The sequence below is a fragment of the Sporobolomyces salmoneus genome, assembly GCF_050403485.1.
Source record: "Sporobolomyces salmoneus JCM6883 DNA, S_salmoneus_JCM6883_v1_ctg36, whole genome shotgun sequence".
In the NCBI taxonomy this organism is placed as follows: domain Eukaryota; kingdom Fungi; phylum Basidiomycota; class Microbotryomycetes; order Sporidiobolales; family Sporidiobolaceae; genus Sporobolomyces; species Sporobolomyces salmoneus.
Window position 1 is genome coordinate 27,695 of NW_027481127.1, and position 18,188 is coordinate 45,882.

General features: G+C 49.3%; 9 protein-coding genes across 9 annotated transcripts; 4 read left to right on the forward strand and 5 right to left on the reverse strand.

Moving 5' to 3' along the window:
- Nucleotides 1-26: 26 nt before the first annotated feature.
- JCM6883_002567 (uncharacterized protein) lies at nucleotides 27-1,497 on the forward strand (the record flags this gene model as incomplete). Its single annotated transcript, XM_076633260.1, has 7 exons — nucleotides 27-140; nucleotides 246-256; nucleotides 440-496; nucleotides 574-644; nucleotides 726-779; nucleotides 840-982; nucleotides 1,042-1,497. The coding sequence occupies 7 exons, from the start codon at nucleotides 27-29 to the stop codon at nucleotides 1,495-1,497; spliced, it is 906 nt and encodes a 301-aa protein (XP_076486712.1).
- Nucleotides 1,498-1,742: 245 nt separating this feature from the next.
- JCM6883_002568 (sucrase/ferredoxin-like domain-containing protein) lies at nucleotides 1,743-3,164 on the reverse strand (the record flags this gene model as incomplete). The annotated part of the gene is made up of 5 exons (XM_076633261.1): nucleotides 1,743-1,844; nucleotides 1,906-2,275; nucleotides 2,335-2,793; nucleotides 2,876-2,930; nucleotides 3,014-3,164. 5 exons carry the CDS (start codon nucleotides 3,162-3,164, stop codon nucleotides 1,743-1,745), a joined length of 1,137 nt encoding a protein of 378 aa, XP_076486713.1.
- Nucleotides 3,165-3,443: 279 nt separating this feature from the next.
- JCM6883_002569 (uncharacterized protein) lies at nucleotides 3,444-5,591 on the forward strand (the record flags this gene model as incomplete). Its single annotated transcript, XM_076633262.1, has 4 exons — nucleotides 3,444-3,543; nucleotides 3,824-3,921; nucleotides 3,992-4,122; nucleotides 4,184-5,591. The coding sequence occupies 4 exons, from the start codon at nucleotides 3,444-3,446 to the stop codon at nucleotides 5,589-5,591; spliced, it is 1,737 nt and encodes a 578-aa protein (XP_076486714.1).
- Nucleotides 5,592-6,052: 461 nt separating this feature from the next.
- Nucleotides 6,053-9,437, reverse strand: JCM6883_002570 (uncharacterized protein; the record flags this gene model as incomplete). Its single annotated transcript, XM_076633263.1, has 11 exons — nucleotides 6,053-6,521; nucleotides 6,579-6,723; nucleotides 6,788-6,870; nucleotides 6,936-7,174; nucleotides 7,242-7,283; nucleotides 7,345-7,425; nucleotides 7,499-7,524; nucleotides 7,599-7,908; nucleotides 7,968-8,565; nucleotides 8,630-8,738; nucleotides 8,825-9,437. The coding sequence occupies 11 exons, from the start codon at nucleotides 9,435-9,437 to the stop codon at nucleotides 6,053-6,055; spliced, it is 2,715 nt and encodes a 904-aa protein (XP_076486715.1).
- A 257-nt stretch (nucleotides 9,438-9,694) lies between these two features.
- Nucleotides 9,695-10,797, reverse strand: SHB17 (sedoheptulose-bisphosphatase; the record flags this gene model as incomplete). Its single annotated transcript, XM_076633264.1, has 6 exons — nucleotides 9,695-9,777; nucleotides 9,846-9,916; nucleotides 9,992-10,072; nucleotides 10,140-10,516; nucleotides 10,622-10,645; nucleotides 10,744-10,797. The coding sequence occupies 6 exons, from the start codon at nucleotides 10,795-10,797 to the stop codon at nucleotides 9,695-9,697; spliced, it is 690 nt and encodes a 229-aa protein (XP_076486716.1).
- A 443-nt stretch (nucleotides 10,798-11,240) lies between these two features.
- RPL43B (60S ribosomal protein eL43 RPL43B) lies at nucleotides 11,241-11,927 on the forward strand (the record flags this gene model as incomplete). The annotated part of the gene is made up of 5 exons (XM_076633265.1): nucleotides 11,241-11,288; nucleotides 11,377-11,441; nucleotides 11,506-11,524; nucleotides 11,680-11,789; nucleotides 11,891-11,927. The coding sequence occupies 5 exons, from the start codon at nucleotides 11,241-11,243 to the stop codon at nucleotides 11,925-11,927; spliced, it is 279 nt and encodes a 92-aa protein (XP_076486717.1).
- A 794-nt stretch (nucleotides 11,928-12,721) lies between these two features.
- On the forward strand, nucleotides 12,722-14,563 carry SPE1 (ornithine decarboxylase SPE1; the record flags this gene model as incomplete). The annotated part of the gene is made up of 4 exons (XM_076633266.1): nucleotides 12,722-13,226; nucleotides 13,292-14,056; nucleotides 14,126-14,400; nucleotides 14,471-14,563. The coding sequence occupies 4 exons, from the start codon at nucleotides 12,722-12,724 to the stop codon at nucleotides 14,561-14,563; spliced, it is 1,638 nt and encodes a 545-aa protein (XP_076486718.1).
- A 426-nt stretch (nucleotides 14,564-14,989) lies between these two features.
- On the reverse strand, nucleotides 14,990-16,116 carry JCM6883_002574 (uncharacterized protein; the record flags this gene model as incomplete). Its single annotated transcript, XM_076633267.1, has 6 exons — nucleotides 14,990-15,130; nucleotides 15,216-15,419; nucleotides 15,498-15,610; nucleotides 15,688-15,764; nucleotides 15,865-15,955; nucleotides 16,056-16,116. The coding sequence occupies 6 exons, from the start codon at nucleotides 16,114-16,116 to the stop codon at nucleotides 14,990-14,992; spliced, it is 687 nt and encodes a 228-aa protein (XP_076486719.1).
- A 348-nt stretch (nucleotides 16,117-16,464) lies between these two features.
- SFC1 (Sfc1p) lies at nucleotides 16,465-17,926 on the reverse strand (the record flags this gene model as incomplete). Its single annotated transcript, XM_076633268.1, has 7 exons — nucleotides 16,465-16,506; nucleotides 16,583-16,769; nucleotides 16,848-17,004; nucleotides 17,085-17,306; nucleotides 17,379-17,577; nucleotides 17,644-17,682; nucleotides 17,819-17,926. 7 exons carry the CDS (start codon nucleotides 17,924-17,926, stop codon nucleotides 16,465-16,467), a joined length of 954 nt encoding a protein of 317 aa, XP_076486720.1.
- Nucleotides 17,927-18,188: the final 262 nt, after the last annotated feature.

The window sequence follows — 18,188 nt, forward strand, 5'->3', positions numbered from 1 at the left end:
CACCCGGCCTAAAGAGAAAGAGAAAGATGTTCGGTTCTTCGGTCACTCAACTATTGTTCCTCGTGGCTTCTTCGGCCCTCGTCTCGCGAGTGAACGGGGACGTGGTACCTACTGCTCCTGGTCCTGGTGATTCTTTCAATGTAAGTCCAGCACTCTCTTCCCACGGTCCTCGTGAGACTCGAGATGGCGCGCTGACCTCTCTTCTCTTCCAACTCTCTCTCACTCTCACCGTTGAACTTGAGCAGGAAGGATCTCCGTAAGTGTTGTTTACTCTCTGCCCTCGTGGGAACGAACGCAGGAAACTCGATCACTGATAAAGTTATCCTGCCTCTCTCTTTTACCTTTCGCTCGCGCCCTCTTATGTTTTTCTCGTCAACCTTTTCAATTTCCTTGGGACGCGTCGTCTGCTCTCCGACTTCTTCTGATTCGATGAGTACAGTTGCCCAATTCAATGGAACTTGGATACGACGGATACTTGGACGAATTTCACGATTCAGTCAGTTCACAAACTCTTTCTCTCACTTTCTCAACCTTCCTGAATTTGCTGACTTTTCGTTCGACTTTTGTGAATAGATTGATGACTGGATCAAATCAAGTCATGACCCCTTTGGCTACCGTCGCTTCTGGTCTCGATGGAACTAGCGGTAAGTCAGCGGAGGGCGAAATGAGAAACTTGCAGAAGCGAAAATTCTGACAATTGTTCATTTCCCTTTTCCATCACATAGGAACCGGTAAACTGTCGTGGACTTGCCCTGAAGTTGACCCCAATTCTGCTGTGAGTCAAGTCCTATAACATCCGATTCGTACATTCGCTGATGTTGTGCGGCACGATCTCGCAGATTTACTTCTACCGCAAGTATCCTCCACCTCTCTACCACCCCCAACTCGTCTGACCTTGTATCCATATACAGAATTCACTCAAGCTGGAGCTCCTACTTCGTGGACTACTCGATTCACGATCGCTTCCGCTTCTGGCGAGACCGTCAGTTTTCACTTCCGCTCCCATCTTTCTTCAATTGCTGACTCTCCCTCGTTCTATAGACTGAGCCCACGGAAACCGTCATGGTGAATGGACAGCCGGTCGGATGGGGTAACGGTCGACTCTCAGGAGATTCCGTCTCTCTTTCCTCCGACGCTTCTCCCTCATCCTCGGCTCGTGGTGCCGGATCTACCTCGACTGCCGCCGTCGGTGGTGCCGTCATCGCTTCTTCGAGCTCGTCAGCTGCTCCTTCAGGAATGACGACGATCATCACGACTTCCTCGGTCGCTCCTTCGACGAGCACGGTCGTATCCCCCGAATCCTCCTCCTCTTCCCGCGTCCTCTCCCGAGTAGCCGCAGCTTCTTCCTCCACGAACCCCGCTGCAGCTTCCGGTATCTCGAACCAAGCAGCTCAATCCTCGACCGTCGGAAATGGCGCCTCCTCCCTCCTCACGTCGACCTCTGTCGTATCTGGAACTGTTCTCCTCGCTTTCACTTCTTTCTTCATGTTTGCTTAAACCTCCCTTTTTCTCCTTGATGGATGGACACTTCTACTACTAGTTATCATTCTACTCACTCTGTTACTTGGAATAGCTTCTCTCTCTCTCTCTCACGCCCTTTTTTTTTAACGGATCGGATCATCATTCTTTTGTGCTTTGCAATTTTTCATACTCACGGAACCGGAACCCCCGGGTTGGAAAACATCTTCAGTTCAGTATTAGCAGGTTATAGTAGCGAGACTGTCTATTCGAGAGAGGACTGTCTACCAATCGAGAATTCCTTTCGCTCCATTCTTGCCATCGATTCCTAGTCCTCCTCTCAGGAACTCGGGAATGATCTTCCCTTGCATGATCGTTCGATCAACCTATTCCCCGATCCACTGTCAGCGTCAGAGATAGCGTAAGGGAGAGATTGGAGTGACTTACGATAACTCCAACATCAGCCGGAGTGACTCGTCCATAATAGATACACGTTCCATTCGGGAACTGAATCACGACATTCCCACTGAACTTGTGTCCGCCGATATGACTAATCATGAACATCCCAACCCTCTCACTCCCTTCTTGGTTGCCTCGCAATTTCTCCTCCAGTTCTTTCTCCTTTTCTTCAGCTGTTCCGATCCAATCTTCGATCGGGAGTTCGTGTTCGAGGTCTTCTCCTCGTTCGTCGACGTGCAGGTCGTGTCGCTCGAGATGGTGGTGGAACTGCGAGGCGAGGAGAGGGGCTGCTAGGTGGCATCGGCGGTCCCTTTTCTTGTGAGAACATAACAAGATTACGGCTCGATACGGTAATGGCCTGTAGCACAATCGAGTAAGTGTCCGTACGAGGTCAGAGTAGATCGAGAGTAGACTCACCAACTCTTCAATTGTGATCCTTCACTCGATTCTCCGATTCTTCGTCCCTCATTGTCGACAGACAAGTACCTCTCGACCATCTCCTTCGCATGCTCCTTCTTCGCTTCGACATCGTGCACGATCCTATAATCCGGGAACACCATGACGGATTCCCTATGTCCCTCATGACTATTCGAAACGAACGAAGAATTCAAAACCGACAACGTTTTACTCGTCGTCCTCTCGTCCCTTACGATCGAAGGGTGTACTCCCGGTATCGGTTCGTCGTTTTGTGACGATTGCGAGGATAGGGAGAGGTTACTACTGAATTTTCGAGCGAGGTTGTTCAGGAAGGAAGGTTTTGAGGATTCCGAGGTTGTGGTAGAGGCGTATTCGTCTCGGAGAAGTTGGGCGAGGGAATTCGGTGAATCGGTAACTTCTCGGTCCCAATCTCGTTTACCTGTCGAGATCACAACTTGTCTGAAGGCACGCGGATGCAAAGAAGGGATCCGAGTTTCAGTCTCACGAAAATCGGGGATGGACATCGACTTGAAAAGCTGACCTTGCGAATCCACCGAAACTCCCCAACATGTCTGATTCCATATCTACATCGAACCCTGCTCCGTCATAAGTCGAGAGAATGGTCAGTTCTCGAGATTGCCGAGATGAGGTAATGAGGGAGCTCTTTCTGAATGCTGACCTTTTGGGTAAGGATCTACGTCTTCGTTGTCATCACAGTCTTCTGAACAAGCTTTACATGCTTCTAAGAGGGATTCTATGGGTACGCCGCGGGACGAGAGTTGAGATAGTTGAGTCGAAGAAGGGGATGGTCGATTCGAGAGAGTTGACATCTTGAGTACGAGGTGGATCCGGTGACTAGCTACCGAGAGGAGGGGAAGAGAGTAGAAAGTCTCCAGGAGCAGAAATCCAAGGGCTTGTTTTGCCCAAATTCGATCGACCTTTGTTCTCCTTCCTCTTCTTCTCCCCCGTCGCTTCTCTTCTCACTTCCGCCCGGGACCGGTTCCCCTCTATTCTAGCTAGACGCTACTACTCTTGCTGAGCCAGACTCGCACTCTCCTCCCTCTCATCTCTTTCGCCCACACTCGCTCTCCCGCTTTTCATTCAACAACATGCCTCGACTTCATTCCCCCTTTACTCGACTCGCCTTGATGGCTACTCTAGGAGTTTCGACACTAGTCAACGCTCATATCGAACTATTATTCCCCCCGCGTAAGTCCTCGTTCTGAGTCCACGCCGACGAGTTTGTGATTCAACCTTCCGCCTCGGTGTTACAAACTTCCAAAAACACTACCGATGCCATCGATCACGAACGACGCGTTTCTGGACAACTCGGCGGCGTACGAACGTAGAGGACAAAGGGGAGCATTGAAAATGAATGGGTGAACTTGCGCGAACAAGGGAGAGGAATTTCCTTGGGAACAAGGGGGAAAAGGGAAAAAGGCTCGAGAGCAAGTCAGCTGACTCCTCTCGCATTGAACTCGACGAACAGCAATCAACTCGAAGTATGACAAGCAGACGATTGAGAGCAATATCGATTACTCGATGACTTCTCCTCTGAATCAGGACGGGTCAAATTTCCCTTGTAAAGTCAGTTTTTACTTTTTCTCTCTTCTTCCCGCCTCTCTCGTGCTCAACTGATAAATACGTTCAACCGCAGGGTTACAACACTCCTGAAGCTTATTCAACGCTAAAATCAGTCGCGACCCTTCAAGCTGGAAGTGATTTCGAGATTGAATTCGCACCGGGAGGAGCGACTCACGGAGGTGGATCTTGTCAATTCTCCGTCAGGTTCGTCGTCTTCCCGCCGTGTAAATCTGTTCAGGAGCTCACACGTTGCGATTATGGACAGTTACGATCAAGGAAAGACGTTCGCCGTTATTTACTCGGTCGAAGGAGGTTGTCCTCTCACTCCGAAATACTCTGTCCCGATTCCCGATAACCTCCCCTCGGCGAAATCCGCAACTTTCTCGTGGACCTGGTTCAACCGAGTCGGGAATCGAGAAATGTACCAGAATTGCGCGATTGTCGATATCGCCGGAAGTTCAGACTCATCCTTCAGTGGTCCAGCTCTTTACCGTGCGAATACATTCGAAGACGGATCGTGTACGACGGTAGAAGGAGTCGAACCAGTGTTCCCGAATCCTGGAAAGGTCATCACGCTTGGAGGATCAATCTCGAAGATTTCGAAAATTACTCAACTCGATAACTGCTTGTTGAAACAAGATCAAGACGTCACGATCTCGCCCTCCGGATCTTATTCACCTCCTCCTAGTCAATCTTCCTCGTCCTCGGCCGCCGCCTCCTCTTCCTCCAGCTCTTCGTCCACCGTCGATAGCCCATCATCGACAGCGAAACCCTCCTCCCCCTTTTCCACCGTCTCTTCTCCTCCTTCTGCTTCATCCATCATCTCGATCCCTTCCAAGCGCGTACCTTTCAAGGATCGTACTGCAGCAGTTTCCCCTTCTCGCTCGGCCTCATCTTCTCCCTCAGTATCTTCATCATCATCGTCCGGAACGATTTTCTCTCAACTTCCTTCCCCTTCTTCTTCGTCCTCATCTTCTCCCGTTTGGCGCCCGGTGCCCACAGTTCCCAAATCCTCTTCAGCGACAACTCCCACTCCATCTTCCCCTTCCCCTTCACCAGTAGACGCAAGCAGTGCTTCGCCTACTTCTCGAGAAGCACGCGTCACTCGACCTCCATACGTTCGAAAAACGAAGAAAGCACCAATTCGTACCCCCGTGAGGAAAACCACCTACTTCACGAAAACTCTCTTCTCGACCGCGACGACGACCAGTACTTCGATCGCCACCTCTACCTCAACAGCGACAGAAACGGCGACGACGACTGTCACTTCTTCAGCTTGTAGCGCCTCCCCGACTTCGACGACTGAACCTGAAGTTTCCGATGGAGCCGATTCGGATTCAGGAGATGAAGGTTCACCAGGAGGAACGTACCTTCAATGCGATACCCTCGTTACGTTCTCCCTGTGCGATATGAACGGATGTACCGCGATGGGATCAGTCGCCCCCGGTACTCAATGTAGGGATGGGAAAATCGTATTGGCGACCGCTACGAGGTTAATCAAAGTTAGGAGAGGGGCGGTCGTTGGAGTTCCGTTGAGAGGTGGTGCAGTTGGTGACGCTTCTTCAATGATGACGACGAAGAATGTGTCGAGTAATAGTAATGGTAATGTAGGAGGTGCAGGAGGACTGAAGAAGAGAAATTTTGGATATCATGAATCGAGGAGACATTCTTAGGTCTTAAAAGCTTAGTTATGTATTTAACCTCTTCAGTTGTTCTCTCGTCTTCTCTCACTCTCACTCTCTCTTACTTACTTACTTATCTTAGACGGTCTGCTTTTCCTCCCTCATCCTCTCTCTTGGATACCATTTTTAACGACCCTTTTTACGACGAACTTGGCTCTTTCTGGAATAACCGGAATGACTCTCTACCTTCTGCCTTGGAATAACATTAGGCATTTTGAAATCACTCGAGTCGAGGTGTCTGCTTAGAGGGAGGAAGAAGAAGAGTTGCTGCATTCGAGTACGAAAGCGTCTGTCCCGCTGATCTCGACTCGAACAGCTTTCTTGAGTCGAGCGAAGCGAACCCGATGTTGCAAGAAGAAAGAAAGACGGGGGTATCGAAACAATTGGTGGTAAATCTGCGAAAAAGGGGGATAAAGTCGTAGAAACAAGATGCGAAGAAAGAAGTGGTCGATTTATTCCTGAGTCGACGACCACATTTTGTATAGATTATAGGTTGATTCCTCCCTCGAATGAGTTTGAATCGTCACAGAAGAGGCCGACGAGGAAGGATGTTTAGGGGGAAGAGCGGGCGGAGGAGGTGGTGGTTGATTCGTCGTGTTTCGATTTCCCGCTGCGACTGGAGTTCTTCGTTCCGCTTTTAACTGCGATGTCGAGGTAGCCATCGGGTTCGATTTGAGCGCGCTACTGAGAGTAGGCGAGTCGAAGCGGTTTCGGTTTCCAGGAGTCGGAGAACGAGCTCCTCCAGTTCTATCTCCTCCTTCACTCAATCTCAATCGATTCGCGAACTTATCGACGTTATCGGGTACTGGAGTTGAAACTGATCGTCGACCATTCGTTCCAATCGTACCGTGCTTCTTTTTCGGCGAAGAGAAATCTCGAGGTGCGGTGATCGGTTGAGGTTCGTCGGAATCGTAGCGGAAACTGTAGAGTTACGACCAAGTCAGCGATACAACAAGCTGACGTTAGGAACTGACTCACCTCATTCGAGATTCAGCATAGTTGACAGTTTCCTCGTGATCGCTTTCTTCGTCGACGGTTTCGGGGTTGGGTCGTTCTCGGAATTCGTTCCATGCTGCTTCGGCTCGTTCAGGGGATTCCCATCGTTCGACATACAGGAATCGATCTATCCTCGAATAGTATGTGAGTAGCGTCCTCTCGAGCGAGTAAGCTTGAAAAACGCTACTCACAAGTGTTTCGAAGAGGACCCGATTTTCTAGTTTTCCCCTGTTTCCCTTGCTTCTCCTTTTCTCGAGAGAAACTACCCGGAACGCTGTGACCGCAAAAGTCGCATCAGTGCTCGTTTTTAGCTACACTGAGAAGCGAATTCGAGCTCACTTTGTTTCCCCGATCTTCTGAGCTCGAATCACGACGTCGGTGAATTTGATCAACCATTCCTTCTTGTGACTCTTCGACAGAACTGTAGTGGTCCTACTTCCGGCTGAAACTCGTCGACTTGAGCGTTTCGTACTACCTTTTCGGAACGGGAGTGCAGAAGACGAAGATGAAGTGCCGGGAGGAGGAGGAGCTGGTTGTTCAGCGATGAGGATTCGGGAGCTTCGTGGAATCATTAGACCCTAGAGTAATGCGCTTGATCAGCTTCACTTGTCGACATCGTGAGTCAGGATAAGCGAAGAAACGTACTCGATCATTTATCCCCTCGATTCTCGCCAAAACGTCTCGAGTCTATCGACAGAACATCATCGTGAGCTTGAGCCCGTAGGGAGCACGGAGGAGAAAAACTCACTCGTTCACGTTGTTCCTCTTCGATCTTCTCATCTTCAATCGAACGAACGAGCGCATCGACTTCGAGTGCCATTGCTCGAGTCTGTACTCTTTCAAGCTCGTCAGCGATGCCCGTGTCTTTAAACAGGAAAAGCAGACAGAGAGCAGAAGCGTACCTTTTCCCATTCATGCGTGGTCGGATCTGATCATCACTCACAAAAGTGCATCAGTCTACGAAAATTCCGATACAGAAAGAGTGGAGAAAAGAGAACAGACCAGTATGGAACAACAACGCCTGCATCAATAACGGCAATTTCGACATCCTCATCAAAGGTTTACTCAAACAAATACTCAAACTACTTTCCCCTTGAACTCCCGCCTCTCGCTCCAAATACTGTAGATACTTCGTTAGACGCGCATCGTTCTGTTCTCGACGTTTTGTTTCGGATGACTTGAAACCGAAATGATGATGAGGTGAGGAAGAAGAGGTGGAAGTAGGGTGGGAAGAAGGGAGATGGGAATCGATTATTGAAAGGGCTTCTTCAAGGGAAACGATGTAACTTGAATAGGTTTGGAGGAACCAGGGCTATCGTGATCGAAGTTAGCTGACACATACAGAGTGTATGTAAAGCGAAAACACCTCACTTGATCACTCCAAGTCGCTCCTAGCCCTCGCACGAGAGGGAAAGATTTCGTCCACTGTTCTTTTAGTTTTGCGCTCAGTTCTTCGTGGCCCTTCAGCATCTCCAGAGTCGATTCTAGTGCGATCCTGAGTACTGCAGGTAGCGGTGGTGCGGGAGGTACTGATTCTCGAACGTTTGTTGATTTGGCGGCAGAATTTTGATGCGAAGATTGTCGAGATCGACCAGAAACGAATGCGGCAAGTTTACCGCCCATTCCTCTAGACGTCGTGTTTGATGTCGATGGTAGATGAGGTTCTGAAGCGAATCCAGAATGTCGAGTAGGATTTCCTGAGCGATTTTGTCCCGTCCCTTGCTGTTCGTTCAGTCGAATCTCAGGGAGGTGATCTAGACTGTTCGAGGAGACTGAGCTCGGTGTTGATCTTAGGAATCGAGCGGCGATAGGAAGATCGGAAGAAGAAGCGGTCGCGGCAGAGAAAGATTGTCGAGAGAAGGGAGTCGACTTGAGAGGTGGACTCGAGAGAGGAGGCGAAGTCGACAGGAGAGGGTGGAGTAGTGGATTCGAGTAGTGTTCGACGAGGGATCGAATTTCCACGACATATCTAACGAGCGAAATTCGAGAAGTCAGCGAAAGGAAAACTTACGAGAAGCAATTGGTCAATGTACCGTTCTTCACTCGCTACCACCTCCCATAGAATCTCTTGTCTCGTTCTTTCCCTTGCTGACAAATTACTGACGAGTTCTTGATGAGCCATATCACTCCAAGTTGTCGGAGCTGGTTCAAAATCGAAAATCGAAAACTCGTTCTCCTCATCAGCTCATGCTCGATCCGCTTCAAACAGCTACGAGAGAGACTCGTACCATAGATCTGATTCGGATCCCTCTCGGTCAACGCCGAAACGCTAGGTCCATACGGATTATGAAAACTGCTCGCAACCGACGGCGAGAACGACATTGGTGAAACCGCTCTTCCGTTTCCTCCTCCCGCTCCTCCAGGTTGCAACATCGAAGGCGATAACGATCTAGTCGTATCTTCCGAATAACTTTCTTTCCTCATGCCAGCAGCTCCAGCTTGTCGCCCATTTTGAACTCCTGTTGGAAGATGCTGATTTTGTCCCCTGATTCCGCTGACCGTATCGACGAAGTGAACTCCTTGTTGCTCAGAAGTCGACTCCCTGCGTCCACCACTGCCATTCTGCCTCAATTGAGAGGACGAAGGAGGTACTTCAAGTTGTTGCTCGCGCCTCTCCTCTTCCTCTTTCATCCTCGAAGACGCGATTCGTTCCGTTTCTACGACCTCTGTAGGCCCATTCGTGATTCCTAGCCCAGTAATCGGTTGATCGGGCTGAGAGGTGGAAGAATTGTTGATTGAATTCCGAGGCGGATCGCGCGAAGTTGAAGAAGCGGTGGGCGGAGAGGAGGTCGCATGAGATGGATTCGGTGAGGTCTTCGGGGACCGAAAGAATTTGAGCATCGAGGCGAAACGCGAGAGACAGTGTGCGAAGGAAGGGAGCCTCGGAATGATTTTCAAACTTCAGATTCTTCGCTCACGTCTCGCAAGACTTTTGTGGTGCGCGAACGGAGACGATGCGTGCAAGGCAACATACTGGCTAACAGTCATAACGGAACGATGGAGCCTATTTACAGTGCATTGCAATTGCCATTGATGACGGAATAAAACGAAAACTTCCAAATTTTTGCTTTCCCGCTTGACCGATTGACTCAGTCTTTTCATTGTTGTTCAGTTTCGATCGATCCGAAGAGGTTCAGTCCGAGCAGGGATCGTTCGTCAAAGTTTCGATGTTGGAAACCGCCTAACAATGAATGAGCGTTTGCGTGAGCTTTTCGTTTGCCAAACCGCGAAGGGGAGGATAAGACTCACAGATAGACATAGCACCGGCATCAGCGACGAAGATACGACCTTGGGAGAGGTTCAATCCGGCCCAGCGAGTCCTGAGAACGAGCATCAAGCGAAAAGCAAAATATGAGCTCAGCGAGTTCGACGAATAACAAGCAGAAAGAACTTACAAGAAGCAACGCGAAAAGTGACCGTGGGAAACGATCAGAACGTCTCCATGCCCTTCAGAATCCTCTTGACCGTGATGCGCGCTGGACTCGATGCATCGTGGATCAGTCGACGATATGATGTCGCTAATCCGAAAGAGCGAGGACCCACGAAGTCAATTCCACGATCTTCTCGATCATCCTATCACACCTATCCGACATCTCCTTTGCGGATTCACCCTCGGGACAACCATCCGTCCAGATATCCCAACTTTCTCCCAATTCTTTCCTAATATCCTTCGTCACTTTTCCTTCCGCAACTCCATACTCCCATTCCCTAACTCCTTCCTCCAACTTGTACTCAGGGGTACCGGTAGGAGAACTTTCGAACAAGAGTTGGAACGTCTTTTGAGCTCGTTGACGAGGTGAAACGAACGCGAGTTTGATGTGAGAAGGGTCGAGGATTTTACCGGGTCCGGCAATACGTTTCCCGAGTGCTCGAATCGTTTCTTCTCCGTGAGCGGTGAGAGGGATATCGGTTAAACCAGTCTAAAGAGAGGGAGAGACAGAATGACGAAGGTGAGTTGAGTGAGCTTTTCTGAGGAGCGACGAGACGGCTCTTTCGCTCGCTCGCTAACGGAGAAGGCAACTTACGTGTTGTCCAGAGAGAGACCATTCCTATACACCGTGAAGAGGTAGATGATGCAATCGGTTAGTGAATTCGGGGGTCTTGATGGAGGTGGACCGAAGAGAGAGAGAGGAAAGGAAAGACTCACAGTTTCTCCATGTCGAACAACGAAGATCCTCGGTAGTCTAGTAGGTTTTCCCATTATGATTCGTTGGTAGTAGAGAATTGGTGTCTTTGGTGAGAGCGAGTTGGAAGGTTCAACTTGCGAGATTCGAAGTCTTGAAATTTCACCCGCCCTCTCTTCTCTTTCCGTCCGCCCTTCTTTCTCGGTCCATTCAGGAAAGGTATGCTGCCCCCTACCTCGCTTATGAACCTGTAGACTATTACTCACGTTGCTCTCTTGTCCTCGTCGTGTCTCTTTCCCTCTCATCAACCACTTTTCCAACAACCTCAAAAAACCTCACCCTCACCTCGCTTCCGAAACAACCGCCTAAACGAACCCGTCAAATCTATAATCGATTGCTTCAACTCGAAACTGCACTTTGAACCGATCTGAACCGTCCATTCAATCTTGAACAAAAAACACTTCACTCCAACTCATCACGCTCTCTTCTCTCTCTCGAATAACTGGATGGAATGGAGTAGATGACCAAGCGCACCAAAAAGGTCGGAGTTACCGGAAAGTACGGAACCGTGAGTTTAACAGGTTTCAAGCTACTCAGTAAATGAGACGCAGAATGGGAGAATCTGATGTGAAATCGTTTTGATTTGGGTTGAATAGCGTTACGGTGCTACGTTGAGGAAGTCCATCAAGAAGATGGAAATCACCCAACACGCTACCTACACGTGAGTCTCTCTCTGTTCATTGACCCGTGAGAATGACTTTGGCTGACCTTGATTCGTTCGCTAGTTGCACCTTCTGCGGAAAGGTTAGTTTCGCTTTTCACCCAACTACAGGTTTAGAGGCTGGATAGAGGAGGAACGGGAGTCAGGGAGATTCGGATCGCTTCGAGGGAGAAGAAAGAAAACTCGGGAGAAGCGGAATGCTGATACTCTCGCGCGCGCTGTTCTCTCTCTATTACAGGACTCCGTTAAGCGTACCGCTGTCGGAATCTGGCACTGCAAGGCCTGCAAGAAGACTACCGCTGGAGGAGCCTGGACTGTTTCGACTACCGCTGCCGCTACTGTCCGCAGGTAAATCACTTTCTCTCACTCTTTCTCTCTCCTGCGTTGATTTATGAGCTCACTCGTTCGTTCGTTCGTTCACTCGTCTGTGTGTGTGTGTGTGTGATTAGTACCGTTCGTCGTCTCCGTGAACTCGCCGAGGTCTAAACTTGCTCTTTTCTTCTTAAAAACAGTAGCATCTTTAGATTTGGGACAGAGAGAAGGGGATCTTCGTTTGAAACCTGTAGTAGCAAACAAAACAAAAAACATCGAATCCTATTGCGTCGTTCAATTGAGAGATACTCTGTACAAGCGACCGAGTTGCTATCCAGTACAGTAAAACGTAATCCCAAATGGCGAAAATCTGGAGAAATTACTGTAGCCGAGGTAACTCGTCGAAGCGTGGCAATTCCTCAACCCTTTTTTTGCCTTTCACCACTTCACTTGCCTACCGCAGATCGACCGCGAGGACCTTCTGCCGCTAGAAACCACTTCTACGATCCCGTCACAAGAGTTGTTGAAAGGTTCCCTCTTCACTCTCTTCCTCCATCTCTCGACTTCCCTTCTCGTCCATAGTGACACGGGAGATCTCACGAAACCTCCTTAAGGAAGGCGCAGTAGTCGTTCGTCTACTCTACCACTTGAATATATAACCCGCAAGTTCTTCGCCGTTACGGGGGTGAAGACCAGCTGCCGCATCAGTCTCGAATCATCTCGAACGGGTCGTGAGTTTTTCTCCATTTCTCCATCTCCTCATCGCTCTGATCGATCTAGGATCGAACGAACTGAGCCTCATGTATGTACGTGTTATGATCTATAGGGGGCGGCCCGCTCTTGTAAACGAAAGAGAAGTCTACCTTCACGATAAGTCTCTCATCTAGAGAATCGCAAACGTCAAAGACTCACTCACTCAACAACTACATACAAACAATCAATCAATCACTACTACTTTATCGACAATAATGATGGCAGCCATCGCGATCCCTCCTCCCGCGTCGAACCCTTCCTCTCACCCATTCAACAATTCTTCTTCCCAAGAACCCGATCCATCGACCCCCTCTTCCTTCTTCCCCATCTCCTGTTCCCCCCTCTCTCGTTCTCCCTTCGCTCATCAATTATCCCTATCTCCTTCCTCGGCCGCGAACAAATTCCCTCTCTCTTCGACTCAATCATCGAAACCTCATCGAAAATCGTTCGGTTCCCACACCGTCTCTTCGGCGGCTCGACCAACCCCTCTCAACCGACCCGTACCTCCTCAAGCTTCTCCCGGGGATATCGCAGAACTACTCCCTCCCGTTTTCTCCGGTTCAATCCTCGAGAACTTCAAAACGGCTTTGAGCGAAATCGATGTCGATACTTGTGAAGCTCATGGAGAGAACGCGTTCTTCGTCGCGGATCTAGCAGAGGTCTATAGGCAACACTTGAGGTGGATGAAGGAATTGGGCGAAAGGGTTACTCCTTTCTTCGGTGCGGGAACAATTCTCTCAAGTCATTCATCTGATCCCGACTGACTGGAGGTACTTCTCAAACAGCCGTCAAGTCGAACCCTGATCCTTACGTTCTCCGACTCATGGCCGCGTTGGGACTCGGATTCGATTGTGCGTCTCAACCTGAAATTGCGGCGGTTCTCAACCTCCCCGGCCACGTTTCTCCCTCCCGAATCATCTACGCGAACCCTTGCAAAGCCGCTTCGTTCATTCGACACGCCGCGAAGAACAACGTCGATTGTATGACGTTCGACAACGGGGACGAACTCGTGAAAATCAAGAAACACCACCCTTCGGCGAAAATGGTGCTCCGAATTCTCACGGACGACTCCTCCTCCCTCTGTCGATTGGGACTCAAGTTTGGTGCCCCGTTGTCAGAGGTGAGGGGCTTGTTACGTCAAGCGAAGAAGTTGAACGTTAACGTCGTCGGAATTTCGTTCCATTGTGGTTCGGGTTGTAAAGATCCTTCCCTCTTTGGAGACGCGATCCGACGAGCTCGTTGGGCGTTCGATGTAGGAAAAGAAGAAGGGTTCGAATTCGATCTGTTGGATATCGGAGGTGGATTCGAGGACGACAATTTCGAACAAATCGCAAAAGTCTTGAGGGAGGCGATCAACGTTCATTTCCCCGTTCAAGATGGAGTAAAGATTATCGCCGAACCTGGAAGGTATTACGTTTGTAGGGCTTTCGAATTGGCGACGAATATTATTGCGAAAAGGGCGGCGAGGGAAGGGACGAATGATGAGGAAAGTATGATGGAAGGGATTAATGAGGTCGAGGATGATGATGAGTTGAAACCTACTGTCATGTGTGAGTCGTCGTTCATCACTTGAGATCGTGCTCTTCAAAGCTGATCTCTAATGGATGATCTTCGCACAGATTACATCAACGATGGAGTTTACTCTTCCTTCAATTCGATCATGTTCGATCATCAAATCGTCTACCCTCACGTCCTTACCCTCTCGGACGAATTCCAACCCACGAACGTCGTTCAAAAGGACGCTCAATTCGAAGAATGTTCGATCTGGGGACCTACTTGCGATTCTATCGATTGCGTTCAACCGAAAGCTAGTTTGCCGACGAACTTGGTTCAAGTCGGGGATTGGTTGAGGTGGGATAACATGGGTGCTTACACAATCTGCGCCGCTTCTCAAGTGAGCTCTCGACTCTTCACTGTTTCCGAGTTCGAACCGTTACTGACGATTTTCATTTCCTCGCGTTTAGTTCAATGGATTCCGTCGTTCCAACGTTCGTTACACGATCGATACGAAAGGCGACTCTGCACTCGAATTGAAAATTCGTGCTCTTCTCGCCTAATCTCTCTCCTCAAATTACAGTTTCATCATCGTTCTCTTTTCTTACTCAAAAAACAAGCAGCCTCTTGTATCATACCACATTAAAAACTTCTATCTATTTCTCTTCTCCTCTAACGGACTTTGCTCCCTCCTTCCCTCCTCTGTTCTTCGCACAATCGTTACTTTTTGGATTTTGATCAGAAGTACCTACATCGTTGTGTTTTTTTCCATTTTCTCTGCTTGCTGCTGCTTCTCTCTAGAGTCAAATCTAATACCAGTTCTTCTCGTTCTCTTCTCCCTGGGCTGCCGTGAGTCCGAGAGAGAGAAGTTACAAACAGAAAACGAATATACTAAGAAATTTTCACACAAAAAGCTCGGATCCATTTTCGAGATACAGAATTATCTACAATCACGCTTTTCTCGTAGACGATACAGTAGCGTTTGTCGTTCAGAGTTTAGATTGTCCACGTTTCGTACCCGGTCCTTTAGGTCCATCCCATTCCTTTCCCAAATAAAACGCGATATGTTCGAATCGATCCGCTCCGAAGAACGAACGTTTACCGGAATCTTTCTCTACGATGATCCATGGCTGTATCACACAATTTCACTCAGCATCAGTTCCCCTGCATCTCAGAAGGCGAGAGAGAGGAGGGGAAGGGGAAGGGAGGACGCACGAATCCAAACGCTCCTTTCTCTTCGACTAATTTTCCCGCTTCATTCTTTAACGCGTCTTTAATCTCCCCCGACTGGGACAACTCTACTAGTTTCTTTACTTCCTCCTCGGTGAACACGTTCGCGGAGACAAGCTTCTTCGAGAAGAATGAAGGATCAATCGCATCTTTCGCGGTGGGTCCCTCTTTTCTGTTCCAAACGAGTTCCTGTGCATCCTCCTCCTCATTCCGTCAGTGAGACTCTACTCGGGAGAGAGGGGAGAAGCAGGGACAGGGGGAACGGACCCAGAAGAAATCGGTAGTTTGTTCGAGTTTTTCAGGTTGAGCTTGTTCGACCGCACGGAGGAACCTCATGATGTGAATCGTATTGATCGGGAACGTTTCGGGGAACGTGTAAGCTATCCTTTCCCCACCCGAGCATCAGTACGAGAGAGAGAGGCGAAGAAGGAGGCGGAGGGAGAAAAGGAGAACGAACGAATTCCCGACATTTCCGCAAAGAGTGGGAGGTCGACTTTATTCATCCATATTCCTTTATTCTTGATCTTCAAAGGTCTAATTACATCTTCCCATCACATCACATCACATCCACCCACTCGCTTCATCAGTCCACGCTACTCTCTCGGCGAGGGAGAGAGGGAAGTTGGAAACTGACGGTTGATTCCCACTCGCTTGCATTACTCCACCAAGGAAGTACGGTTTAATGATCAATTCGAAATCCCATGCTTTCCTGTACCTCTTCAGAACTACAGGAGAAGGAGGGTCGGGTCGGGTCAGTCCGAGTCGGGGAAAGTGGAGAAGCACCGTAAAGAGAGGGGAGAGGATGAGACGGGAGCGGTTACGTACTGTAGTAAGCGAAGTAGGACCAGGGGGACACTATATCGAGACAGATTGTGATTTGAGTCATTGAGGAGGTGAGGGGAGAATAGCCGGAGATTCAATTTGAGATTGAAGCGGGGAAAGTCGAAGAGAGAGGTGGATGGGTTCAACGATGGAGCGTAACGAGTAGACTGGTGGAGAGTGACGAAAGCGGTAGGCAGGAGCCGAGGCGAGTCGAGGAGGGAGATGAGAGAGAAAAGAGAACGGGACATTTTCTCGACGAGTCTCGCGCAAAAAACTCGGCGACGATTCTTTCGAAAGTGATTCTTATTTGTTTACACAAGGATGATGACTGAAGGAATAGTTGAGTAATTGACTACATGAGACTGAAACAGAACGAGCGAGAGAGGGATGCAAAAAGGAGAGAAAAGAGAGATTATTCGTTGTGTTCGTAATCGACGTTTTCAGGTTTCTCAATCTGTTCACTCCGCACTCTCCTCCATCAGCGACCTCCCACAGCCGACAGTGAGCGTAGAGAGAGAGATGGAACGTACAAAAGTTTTAATCCTCTCGTACACGGTGAAAACTACGGCTTGTCCAGGAGCGACCCTCGCAACTCGAGGAGTGATACCTTTATAGAACGCCGAGGGACCTTCTTCCCTAAACATTTGACTCGAAACCGTCGTGAATCGAGTCCATGCAGTTTCTCCTTTCAATGCCGTAGCTCTTTGAATACGAGTTCTATCAAACCCTCACTCCACTTTCATCAGTTCGAGCTCGGACAGAGAGGAGAGAGGAAGGGAGAGGAGGGAGACGAACTTGATAGTATCGATAGGAGCATTCGTGAATGGACCCATGGCACCGGAAATCAAACCGATCGTAGAAGTTTGCCACGCGGGTAATCCACCATCTGGGTATTGAGGTTGCCAAGCTTGTAACAGTTTCTTCAATTCCGTATACGCCGTGAAATTCGCGGCTACCAATTCATTTCACTATCAGTCTCGTTCTCCACGGCGACGGCGAAGGAAGAGTAACGAGAGAGAGAGAGAGACTTACCTTGATTTGTCGCTTGCCTCAAAGCGGTCAAAGCGACTCCACGATAAAGTGTCCCGGGACCTTCTTCCCTCAAGATCAAGTAGAGAGCGTGAGCGGCGTTTCGGTACTTTGGTACGTCGAGGGGATCCGACATTGAGTGCATTTGAGCTTGTAAACGAATCTTGACGACTTCCATAGGACAAACCACCATGACTGCTTCAGTTACTCCTGCTCCCAATCCAGCTACTCGTCCATCACTCTCTCTCACATCAGTACACTGTCTTTACCGAGGAGGGAGGATAGGGGAAGACGTACCGAGGAAAATCATTGAAGAACTAGTTTGACCCGTTTCTTTATTCGCTAAGAAACCTTTGTATTGTTCGAAACTCGCGAATCGGATCGCCATTTTGGGTACGATACCAGTAACGACGGCACCAAGTCCTTTGTAAAGACCCAAGGGGGTTTCTTTCGAAACGATGTGAGCTCCAGTTGCGAAGAATCCTCGTGCTTTCGTCTAGAGTACGCAAGTTCGGGATCAGCTTTCGAAACGGGAGGGGGAGGAAGAGGAGATGGGACATACGCCTGTTCGTTTCCCAGATCGAGACAATTGCATTCGAACCTAGAACCGAAACGAAACGAGCGAAAAACGAAGATTCCAGTCAGTCAGTTTTCCCCCACTTCTCGCTGCTTTCTCCTCTTTCACAACACGCGACGGGCAAGGACAGCGTAGAAGGAAAGAATAGGTGGGAGCTCACTTTGATAGTATCGAGAGGATGACAAGCCAACGCTTCGGCCATACCCGCTCCTCCTCCCGCTAACAAATGTACTCCGATCGGAGTCTTCTTCTTTTGTTCAGCTGGCATCGTGTCGGAGTTCCGGGTGGTGAGCTGGTGAGTGTCGAGTGTGTAGAAGGAAGGGAGAGCAGTCGGGTTCGGAGTGTTCGGAAGAAACTTGAGGAGTTGCGGGGAAGGTTGTTCAGGAGAGCGCTGTGCAGAGAGTGGTGTTTGGAGCTCGTAAGTAAAGTGAAAAGAAAGAGCAGTCGGCAAAGAGTGAAGTGGAAGGAAAGAAGTGAAAGGAGAGAGTCGGAACAAGAGAGTTACCGGACTTCGAGGATTTCAGGCAGTT